Raw genomic sequence first — 10542 nt, 5'->3', positions numbered from 1 at the left:
TGCTTTTACATGGCGTTCTTGGATCCGTGTCAGCTACCTTGAGTCATCGTGTTGTGAGTGGGCGGTGCTTTTTCAGGAGGCAACTGGACTTTGTTTTTCTTTGAAGATGTTTCACTTCTCATCTAAGAAGCTTCTCCGGCTCTGACTAGATGGTGGGGAATGGAAGGGTTTATATTCCTTGGAGGCAGCTGGTCATTGGCCTTCTTTTAGAGAGCCGTTGAGGCCACCTGGAGGGTTATCTGTGTCCTCAAGGCCCCCTGAGTAGTGCACATGAGTGTGGCTTGGGACACAAAGGCTCCACACACCAGACCAGAGTGGTGGGAAATCCAGGCTGGAGAATTCTCCCAAAGCCTTAACCATTGCTCTCTGCCACAGTTCCAGTGCACAGCCTTGCACCGAGCCTGTTTGCGGGGCCACAAACAGATCGTGGACAAGCTGCTGGAAGCAGGCGCCAAGCTGGAGCCAAGAGACATGGTGAGCCTTGATTGACGGCTTATAAATCCCCCCATCCCAGAGTTGCTGAGATCCCGGAGTGCGGAGGTTGCCGAGAATATGGGGCGTTCTGTACAAAGCGAGCCTGCATTCCGGGAGACCTTCCCCCTGAAATAGGAGGGCTGGGTCCCTGGTTTGTCAGCCGTCCCAACCTGGTGTCAGCCTCCCCCAGTTTCCTCCCTGGCAGGAAATAGTAGTTCAACAGATGCAGCACTCACAGGTTGTGGAAATGATCTTAGCCTCTTGGGCTTTGTTTGGCACAGCTGGAAGCAACGCCCTTGTTCTGGGCTTGCCGTGGGGGACATCTGGACATCCTCAAGGGGCTGATCAGCCGTGGAGCCAAAATTTCCACCCGGGACAAGGTAAGCAATGGAAAGATGGGGATCCCCTTTCCTGTACCTAGATGAGCCACATCCCACCTAGGGATTCATGGTGGACCTTTTGTTCTGATTGGTTGCAGCTATGGAGCACCCCCTTGCACGTGGCTGTCCGGACTGGCCACTGTGACTGCGCTGAACACCTCATTGCCTGTGGAGCAAAGATCAATGCCCAAGATAAGGTGCAGGAAGCAGGGGGACGAACACAGGGGGTAGCCCATCCTGGCCATCTCCAGCTCAACCTTCATTAGAGTGACGTTCTCCCAATTCTCTTTTTGTGGGAGAAAGATTGATAATAAGGAAGCTATTTGCTTCAGTCTGAACCTTGGGCGACCAGGACTCAGTGCTCAAATAAACATTGCATGATGGCCAGGTTCACCTATGCCAAGACAAGGACTGGATTCTGACATCTTGCTGAATCTCCCCACCCATCTCAAGTTAGTCAAAGGTGTAATATGAATCCAGCTTCTATAGCCATTTCTATGCACCTTTAAAATTGACCCAACGATAAACTCGGTCCCTGATCAAACATAAGAGCAACGATAAGGCGCCTTTGCAGGCGCCTATCAGTGAGTGGTGTTGATTTCTTTGGCACTAAACATTATTCAATCAAGCCATGGGGTAGGGACCTTGGCCTGGTGCCAGAGAACCTATCTGCATCCAGCAAAACTCTCTCCAAATCCTGGTAGGGAGAGGTCTACATTGGGATTTTGGAGCACTCTGCCAGTTAAGGAGCGGATTGACACAATAAACCAAGTCTAGGTTATTAAAATGCAGGTACTTCATATAGTAAATATACAAAGCTCAACAAGGAAAACTTTTTAATGGCTTAATGAGATGGGTCTGGATAAGGCTCACAAATCTGGCTGGCTTCGCTATTGTATCTCTTTGAACGGTTTGAATCCAGCGCATTAATCCATGTCTTGGTGCAGTGTATGAACCAGTTCATAGAATACAGATTCTTGACTTTCCTTACCAAGGATGCCACTCCAAGGATTGGACAGGGGTCTTTTGCTGACTGAAATGCTGAAAGTTTCCAGTAGCCCCTTTCCATCTTAGAAGCAGGAGCAAGATGGAGAGGACTTCACGCACTCTTTCATTGGCTGCGTCTACAAAATAAGCTTCATCAAGCCACTAAAGACCCAGTCGATCAGCGGTGTCCAATCTTGGCACCTTTAAGAAGCTTAAGTCCACAAGTCTTAAAAGCTGCCAAGATTGGACACCCCTGCAGTAGATGCACTTGGACTGCACATTAAGCTTGGTTACCTTAGACTCGTTTTTGGTGACTCAACCTGAAATGCAAACCCAAACCCAGTCTGTTTGGTTGCTCCAGGGGTAGGCAATCTTGGCTTTTTTATGACTTGTGGACTTCAACACCCAGAATTCCTGAACCAGCCATGCTGACTCAGGAATTCCTGGAGTTGAAGTCCACGAGTCATAAAATGAGCCAAGGTTGTCTACCCCGGGTTAGTCCAAAGTGGTGTGCGAGGCCAGATAATGAGTTAATCCATAACCCAAGTTAAGTGTGTTGTATGAGCGCAGACATTGTCTCTTTCCCTGGCCAGGAAGGAGATACGCCCATTCACGATGCAGTCAGGCTAGGACGATTCAAGGCGGTCAAGACCCTGCTGATGTATGGAGCAAAACTTAGCATCCAGAATGAGGTGAGCAAAAAACTCCGGAGGGTGGTAGGGTGCTCCATTGCTAATGTAGCATCTTAAGTGGGGACAGAGATACTTTTTGGAAGTATCTGGAAGAATGTGAGTTGACCTGGCGCTTTAGTGCCTCTATTCATATGCATAATTTAATCCAGAGAGGTCCAACCTTGGCAACTTTAGGAAGACCTGGGGGTTGAGGTCCACAGTTCCTAAAGTTGCCAAGGTTGGACATCCCTAATTTAACCTCTTAACCATTCCTCGTTGTGGGACAATTCTCTAAAAGGTCTTTCAGTGGCTGGAACCGTCACAGATAGCAAAAGAAGTCAGGTTTAAACATACCTCTGTCATATAATGCTTTTTTTTTTTAAATCAAGAGTTAGTACAAAAGTGAAAAGTGAAAGAAAAATGGATGAAACTGTTCTGTAGCTGCCCTTCAGTTTAGTGAGAATATTTGCTGGGTTCTTTTATAGCTTTATGTTCTCTGAGCATAATGAAAAATGCTGGATGGATGATCAGTGAGTTGAGGCAGCAAAAGGAGTTGGGAGTGCTCACGTAGGCCAGGTACAGGTTACCTCTTCCTCATGAGGACTAGCATGCTGTTGAATAAGAGAAAGCAAGTCGCCAAAGGGGCTTTTTCAAAAGGCCCCTGGACTTTTGTTTTTCCCTGAAGACATTTCGCTAGACCTGGATAACTGAGAATCTCCACAGATAAGAGAAAGAGCTTTGTGGCTTCTGTGGCCAATGGGGGTTAGGGTTTTTTTTGGGGGGGAGGCTCTACTTTGCTTCTAATTATGAGCCACTCTTGTGTCTTGGCAGGCGACGGTCACCCCAGTAGACCTGGTGAAGGACTGGCAGACAGGGATCCGGGAGACGCTGCAAGTGTGCGCCAACCGGCAGCAAGGCCTAGCCAGGAGCTGCTGAGCGTGTGTGTGTGTGGGGGGGGGGGTATCTTGGGTAATGGGGTGTTGACTCTCCCCCTTCCTTCACCACCCTGTGACCAACTCACCATCCTCGTCCCTATTTTGCACCAAACTGGGCAGATTAGCCTTTCCTCTTCAACCCTGGCGCGGAGAGAACAACAACAAAAATAGTGGGGGGAGGTTTCTTGCATCCCCAGCTGATGTGGGGCAGCTGTCTGGGCTCTGGAACCTCCTGCAACTTTTGTCTCTTGAGAGGGAGACTTTTTTTGTGCATGCAGCAAATCTGGGCAGGGGACAACCTTGGCACCCTTGCATTCCTCCTGGCTACCAGCAGAGGGCAGCCTGGTGGGGCCTAAGTCTCCAGAGGGAAGCTCTGCCTTCCGGCCTCCAAAGTCCCGTGGGCTTAAGCACCCCGGAAGCCAGGGGGCTGCAAGGAGAAAGGCCAAAGCCGTGAGGCTCCCCTGCCAACTCCAGATGGGCAAAACAGGCCTGATCCGAGCATCTACCAGTTAGGGAGGCAGATGTTTAGGGGACTGTGAATGGCAGAGAGCCGAGTCCCACAGCTGGCTCAGTTCCAAGGGACAATGCCACTACGGTAGTCCAGCTACTCCCTGGATCTGCGGAGAAGCAAGTCCCGTGTTTTAGAGGAAGCATCTGGCCTCGCTTCCAACCTGCCACGTATATTGGTGGGATCTGGGCCACAGCTCCCCTGGAAGGGGCTTCTGGTCACAGCCCTCCCCGACGCTGGGGTTGAGGGCTGGCAAGCTTTCTTCCAGAGGTGGGGAGTTCCTCAGGCCCCTGGTGGGAGGCCAGATTGAAATCCTCTTTTGAGCTTGTTACCCCAAAAGATGAAGCTCTTCTCTGGAACGAGTCAACGTCTCCTGGTGAAGCAGGTGATATAAGTGTACCCCCTTGCCTTTTTTGGCCCACCTCTCCAGTTGGCAAAGCTGCCAGCGGCTGTTCCCTTGTGTCACCATTTCCAGCCACTGCTGATCTGGTGTCTGGGTGTCCTCCCCCCCCCTTCACTCCTTGGTACATTAAAGAGGACAAACTTGGTGCTGCTGGATAGATAAAACTGTTCTCCTCAAACAGCACCGGCTCCTCCCAACAATTCAATGTCCTTCAATGAAAGAAGAGGCCAAATATGGCCAACAGCGCAGAGTTTGCACAGGGCCGGCCGGCCATCCTTTTGCAAGCTCTGTGATGGATTATTCCAGGGGGTGGGGGTGCGGGACACATGCCAAGCAGGCACCCCCTCCCTCTAGTAACTCCTTCGCTTGGGGGACTGGGTTCCCCCTACTGACGTCTACCTTACTCATGACTTCAAGGTCTGCCTTCAACGAACGTACCCCAGAGCCGGGAGGGGCATCCATGAAGCCAGCCTTGCTCTCTCTCTTACTCCGGAACGGGACTCGTACCCTATACCGGCTCTGGCGATTATTTATTTACTTATTCCCGCCCTTCCCGTCTCTCTTTTCCAGAGAAAGGGCGGCTGAAGACGATTACTTGAATTTTTCAGTGCCAACTTCACTTCTTTGCATCGATTGTGACCCCAAAGGTGTCGTAAATGATACTGTAGTCCTTTTGGCTAAGTCAGGGAGGGGGGAACTGTAGCCCCTTTATGATCAATGGATTTCAACTCCCAGAATTCCTGAGCTAGTGTGACAACTCCAAGGAATTCTGGGAGTTGAAGCCCCGGATAAAGGGGCCACAGTTCCCCAGCCCTGGTCTTAAGTCATACCAGGCCACCCTGCACAGGCAATCCATCAGTCTTAGCCACCTCCCTGGCTTTGAGGTTGCTTGGCAGTGGTCTTTGGTCTTCGGTATCCTCTCAGGACTGGCCCCTCCATCCATGCCCACCGCAACACCCCTCACCGCGAATGGAGGGGTTGCGTGGGCAAGACTGGGGATGGGGGGGGGGGGGTTTCCAGAAAGAAATTCCACTTAGGAGTCGAACTGTACATTGCTAAGACTTCTGTCCCTCAAAACTCTGTGAGGGCAGTGCTGCTGTGATGTGATTTTTTTTCTTTTGTAAATAATAAAAAAGTATTTTTGTGTCTTGAAAGATGGGGAGTTGAGAGCAAGCGTGGCTGTGTAACAAAAGGTCGGTCTTGAAATGGGTTAGTCTTTTCTAGGCTGGACCGTGACTTACCTTGAAAGGAAAATTTATTTACACCCGTTGAACAGAGATTCAAGGCCCCAATTTCTGTGCAAAAGAAACCCCCCTCCAAGTCACCACCCTATGCATAGATTGCAAGAGTCCTCCGGTCCAAAGTTCCTGGCAACAAAATGCTAGTTCAGGGGTAGTCAACCTTGGCTCTTTTATGACTGGTGGACTTCAACTCCCAGAATTCCTGAGCCAGCCATGTTGAGGGGAAAGGGAGAGGTTTCCAAGCTGAGCCATGCTGGCTCAGGAATTCTGGGAGTTGAAGTCCACGAGTCGTGAGGGGACCATAGTTCCCCCATGCTGGCTCAGGCATTCTGGGAGTTGGAGTCCACGAGTCATGAGGGGGCCATAGTTCCCCCATGCTGGCTCAGGAATTCTGGGAGTTGAAGTCCACGAGTCATGAAGGGGACAAAGTTTTCCTCATGCTGGCTCAGGAATTCTGGGAATTGAAGTCCATGAGTCATGAAGGGGCCAAAGTTTCCCTCATGCTGGCTCAGGAATTCTGGGAGTTGAAGTCCACGAGTCATGAAGGGGACAAAGTTTTCCTCATGCTGGCTCAGGAATTCTGGGAATTGAAGTCCACGAGTCATGAAGGGGCCAAAGTTTCCCTCATGCTGGCTCAGGAATTCTGGGAGTTGAAGTCCACGAGTCATGAAGAGGCCAAAGTTTCCCTCATGCTGGCTCAGGAATTCTGGGAGTTGAAGTCCACGAGTCATGAAGGGGCCAAAGTTTCCCTCATGCTGGCTCAGGAATTCTGGGAATTGAAGTCCACGAGTCATGAAGAGGCCAAAGTTTCCCTCATGCTGGCTCAGGAATTCTGGGAGTTGAAGTCCACGAGTCATAAAAGAGCCAAGGTTGCCTACCCCTGGGCTAGTGTATCAGTGAGGGAGGTTCCAGCCCAGCCCAGTCTTTGCTGTGCTAGCTTTCTACCTGCGGGGCCCTGCTATTTCTCCCCAGGCACTCTGGCAAGCATTCACCATGGTTGCCTTCTTGAAATCATCTCAGACACGTTTCCTGAAAGAACTTGCATGCCAGCCAGCAGAATTAGGAAGGAGATGCTAGTTGTTCTAATGGTGCCAAGGAAAAGGAGGAATCTGCTTTTCTAGGAAGGCAGAATAAAGATCTGCTCAGCCTGGTTACTAGAGGAACCCATTTTCTGAAACCCCCCCAATACACCAATCCGAAAAACACGCTGGGTTCGCCCCACGTGCTAAACTGCAAAAAAAGCCAAGGTTAACATTAACCTAGTTTAGCACGTTGTGCCAATGCATCAGCTAGATCTTGAGTGGACCGGGCTTCGCCTGCGTGTGACTGCAGACCAAGAGACAACAGCAGTGTTCCAGTATCTCAGGGGCTGCCCCAAAGAAGAGGGAGTCAAGCTATTCTCCAAGGCGCCTGAAGGCAGGACAAGAAGCAACGGATGGAAACTAAGCAAGGAGAGAAGCAACCTAGAACTGAGGAGAAACTTCCTGACGGTTAGAACAATTAACCAGTGGAACAACCTGCCTCCAGAAGCGGTGAATGCTCCAACACTGGAAGTTTTTAAGAAGAGACTGGACAGCCATTTGTCCGAAATGGTATAGGGTTTCCTGCCTGAGCAGGGGGTTGGACTAGATGGCCTCCAAGGTCCCTTCCAACTTTATTATTATTATTATTACTACTACTACTACTACTACTATTATTATTATTATTATTATTATTATTATCTGCCCGGCAGTACCTCAAAGGATGATAAGGAATGAGAGAACTATTCCCTCTGGTGTGTAAGGAGCCACCAGCTTCTCCTCCTCCTCCTCCTGTCTTACAGATTAACTGGGTCTAATCCTGAATACAAACCCAAGGTCTCACCGTGGCAGACTGGCAAAAAAAAAAAGCACATCTCCGCCAAAGGACAGGCGTGCCCAAATCAGACTTTCATCCCTAGGTGTTCTTGTGGGTGGGGGGAAAAAAAAAAAAAGCAGTGCATCTCTCCAGCATGATATGCTTCCTAGGAAAAAAGTGGGGAAGGGGGGGGGGTTTAACCCCATCCCGTTTTTAATCCCTGACCCTGAATCATGACGATACTCCCCTCAACTAGGAGAGAGAGAGAGAAAAGATGCAGGCTTCTTCTACCATCATCAGTAACTTATATACGGATGCATAAGGATAGATTCAGGGGTCCTCAACCTTGGCACCTTTAAGACTTGTGGATTTCAACTCCCAGAATTCCCCAGCCGGGAGTTGAAGTCCACAAGTCTTAAAGTTGCCAAGGTTGGGGACCCCTGGGATAGATAATCCCCCTGGAAGACACAGCTGGTGGGCAGGTGACAAACAAATTATTACCCAAACTGAACACGCAACCGTTCGGACACGTTCTGCTGTTGGCTGTGAAAAGGGAGAGGCTGAGAAAGGGAAGGGGATTCGCCCTGAACCCGCGGTTTCTTTATTGACTTTAAAAAATAAGATTTGGGGGTGGGCATGTCCCAGAGGGAGGGGGGGAAAAATACTGTGTACAGCAATGAGAGGTGGGAAAGTCTCTCTGCCAAAGCTGGAGTGGAGAGCTTCCCTCGCCCGAGGGGGGAAAAAAATGGAATTGCCAGCGAGAGCTCGGGAGTGGAAATCCACGACGGAAGATCATCCAGGGAAAAACCGGAGACCCGCTGTTCTTCCCAAGCAGGTAAAAGGGGCAGCCCCAGAAAAAGCGGGGTGGGGGGCTTCCACGTTTCAAGGACAGCAGCCGCGGGGGAGAGAACAGGCTGGGGGCCCAGGAGCTGTCTGCCCCTCCTCGGCAGCAGAAGTCCCTCGGGAGAAATCCCCGCTTGGTCCAGGGGAGCTGATCCAAGGGCAAACAGGAAGCTGGCAAGCCCGGTGCCACGAGGCAGAAGAGAGGTGCAGGATTCCCAGAGCTGGTCTTTGGCACTGTTTGGGCAGGGACGGTGGGTGGGGTGCTGGGCCTGGCGCAGGCACTCGGGTGAGCTTGGGGGGGGGGTTCCCCAAGAACCACGGCTTGCAACCCAGGTCAGCAAGGCAGGGCATCGGAACCAGGCAAGGCGGCAGGCCTGCGGGCTCGGGCCCCAGAGCCGAGATTGGGGGGCCTGCAGCCAACGACAGGTGGCACAAGCGAACGTTGAGGCCGTTGCTGCAAAATCTGGCAAGTGGAAGTGCTTTTAGGGGACGTGCGCCAGGGACCCCCCCGAGAGATCCGCACGGCGGGAAAGTGGAAGCAGAGACGCTGAGAAGGCAAGGAGCAGGAAGGGCCTGGCAACTGCCCCCCCTCTCCCTGCCCGTCCATTTGCACCACAGCCGTCCAAAGAGTCGAGTCTGTATTTGCTGGCCGCTGCTCTCCGCCACGAACACATTTTGCCCGGGCCCACCAACCCTCCGCAATCAAGCGCTGCTTACAAATGTCTTACGCGTAGTAGCCCAGCCGGAGCAGTGGAAGCCGCTGGTGTTTTGGTCCAGCCAGATCCCCTACCCCGAGAGGGCCAGGCTCCTCCCGGCTTAGGAAGCGTCTTTTTGGAAACGCCGGTGGCCCAACGAGAAGTCCGTCTGAAACCCGGGCAGGAGCCAGGAGAAGCGCTGAAGGTTTTAAGGGAGGGGGGGCCCTCCTGGGCTCGCCCACCTGCAGCCCTAGCGTCCCGTGTGGAAGTCAAACCCCCGTGCTCTGGCTTGTCTCTTCCTGGAGAGTGAACTTGCTTTGGCTTTTCCCTGGAACACGGAGACAAGGAGCAGCCATGAAACGTTTAACGGCACAACGGCAGCAAAACAGGATAATCTAAGGGAGGGGAACCTTTCTGACCGGGAAAGGCAGACGTTGCAAGCTGCAAAACAATTCCCCCCCCCCTAAAAATTGTTTGGGGGAAATCTCAGCTCAACCCAATCTCTTAAGACCAGGGATGGCGAACCTTTTAGAGACCGAGTGCCCAAACTGCAACCCAAAACCCACTTATTTATCGCCGGGTGCCAGGTGGGCGTGGCCCACTGGGTGGACGTGGCTGTGGTGGTCATGGCAGATTGGATGGGTGTGGCCAAGGTGGGCGTGATCTCCTCGATGTTGCTCGTGGGGAGGGATGCCTGTGGGGGCCGGGCAGGGTTGGGGGAGATCCAGGGGGTCTCTGGCAGGTGGGGCGGTGGGCAGGAGGCTCGTCCTGCGGGGTGAGGTGAGGCAAGGCGAGGCAGGACGGGGGTGCCATTGCCCCAGGGCAAGGTGTGGCAAGGGCCAGGGCGGCTGCTGCCAGACACCATCAACCTCTGCACACAGAAGCCAGCGAGCGCATGGGTGCTGGGATGCATCTGGCCATGTGGGACCTGGGCGAGTTAGCGGGCGGCTGGTTGAAGAGGGATGGCTGCCATCTCCAGGGCATGGCCTGTGTGCCCACAGGGAGGGCTCCGAGTGGCGCCTCTGGCACACGTGCCATAGGTTCACCACCACTGGCACGCGTGCCATAGGTTCACCACCAGTGTCTTAGACAGAGCGCGCTTTTGAAAGGCCAGCCTTCCACTTGCAAGGGGGAATGAATACAGCCGGCCTACTTGACGGGTTATGTTGTGGGGCCCTGAAATTGATAAGACAAATAAACACTGTCTCTTCCTTACCATTAATGGACATTCGATCTATCCTACGAAGCTTTACATCAGGGGTAGTCAACCTTGGCTCTTTTATGACTCGTGGAATTCAATTCCCAGAATTCCTGAGCCAGCTTAGCTGGCTCAGGAATTCTGGGAGTTGAAGTCCACGAGTCATAAAAGAGCCAAGGTTGACTACCCCTGCTTTACGTGCTTGATTTAGGGACTGCTGGTGGACAGGGACCTCGGCTGATCCCACCGTACAGGGAAACTTCCCCTCTTTGCGCATTTTCCCACTCATGTTCATCTCCGTAAGGTCCAGACCAGTATTTTTTTGGGGGGGGACCTTGGCAGCTTGAAGAATCCCCCAGCCACTTGGTAAT

The 10542-nt window shown here is 52.2% G+C and overlaps 1 protein-coding gene across 2 annotated transcripts in view; it reads left to right on the top strand.

Moving 5' to 3' along the window:
* Nucleotides 1-10542, top strand: part of ANKRD23 (ankyrin repeat domain 23) — a 34001-nt gene that overhangs the window by 16959 nt on the left and 6500 nt on the right. The window contains exons 5-9 of one of the 2 annotated variants that reach the window (XM_029284243.1): nucleotides 376-474; nucleotides 756-854; nucleotides 953-1051; nucleotides 2435-2533; nucleotides 3344-3452. In XM_029284243.1, coding sequence (XP_029140076.1) covers nucleotides 376-474; nucleotides 756-854; nucleotides 953-1051; nucleotides 2435-2533; nucleotides 3344-3448 — 501 coding nt within the window. In that variant the 3' untranslated portion in view covers nucleotides 3449-3452. Of the gene's footprint in view, nucleotides 1-375; nucleotides 475-755; nucleotides 855-952; nucleotides 1052-2434; nucleotides 2534-3343; nucleotides 3462-10542 lie in introns of those variants that run through there. The other variant, XM_015816522.2, reaches the window with a different exon arrangement.

Source organism: Protobothrops mucrosquamatus, unplaced genomic scaffold (assembly GCF_001527695.2).
Source record: "Protobothrops mucrosquamatus isolate PMUCROS unplaced genomic scaffold, P.Mucros_1.0 scaffold462, whole genome shotgun sequence".
In the NCBI taxonomy this organism is placed as follows: Eukaryota; Metazoa; Chordata; class Lepidosauria; order Squamata; family Viperidae; genus Protobothrops; species Protobothrops mucrosquamatus.
Note: the sequence above shows the minus strand (reverse complement) of the source record. Positions and strands in the feature narration are given on the sequence as shown.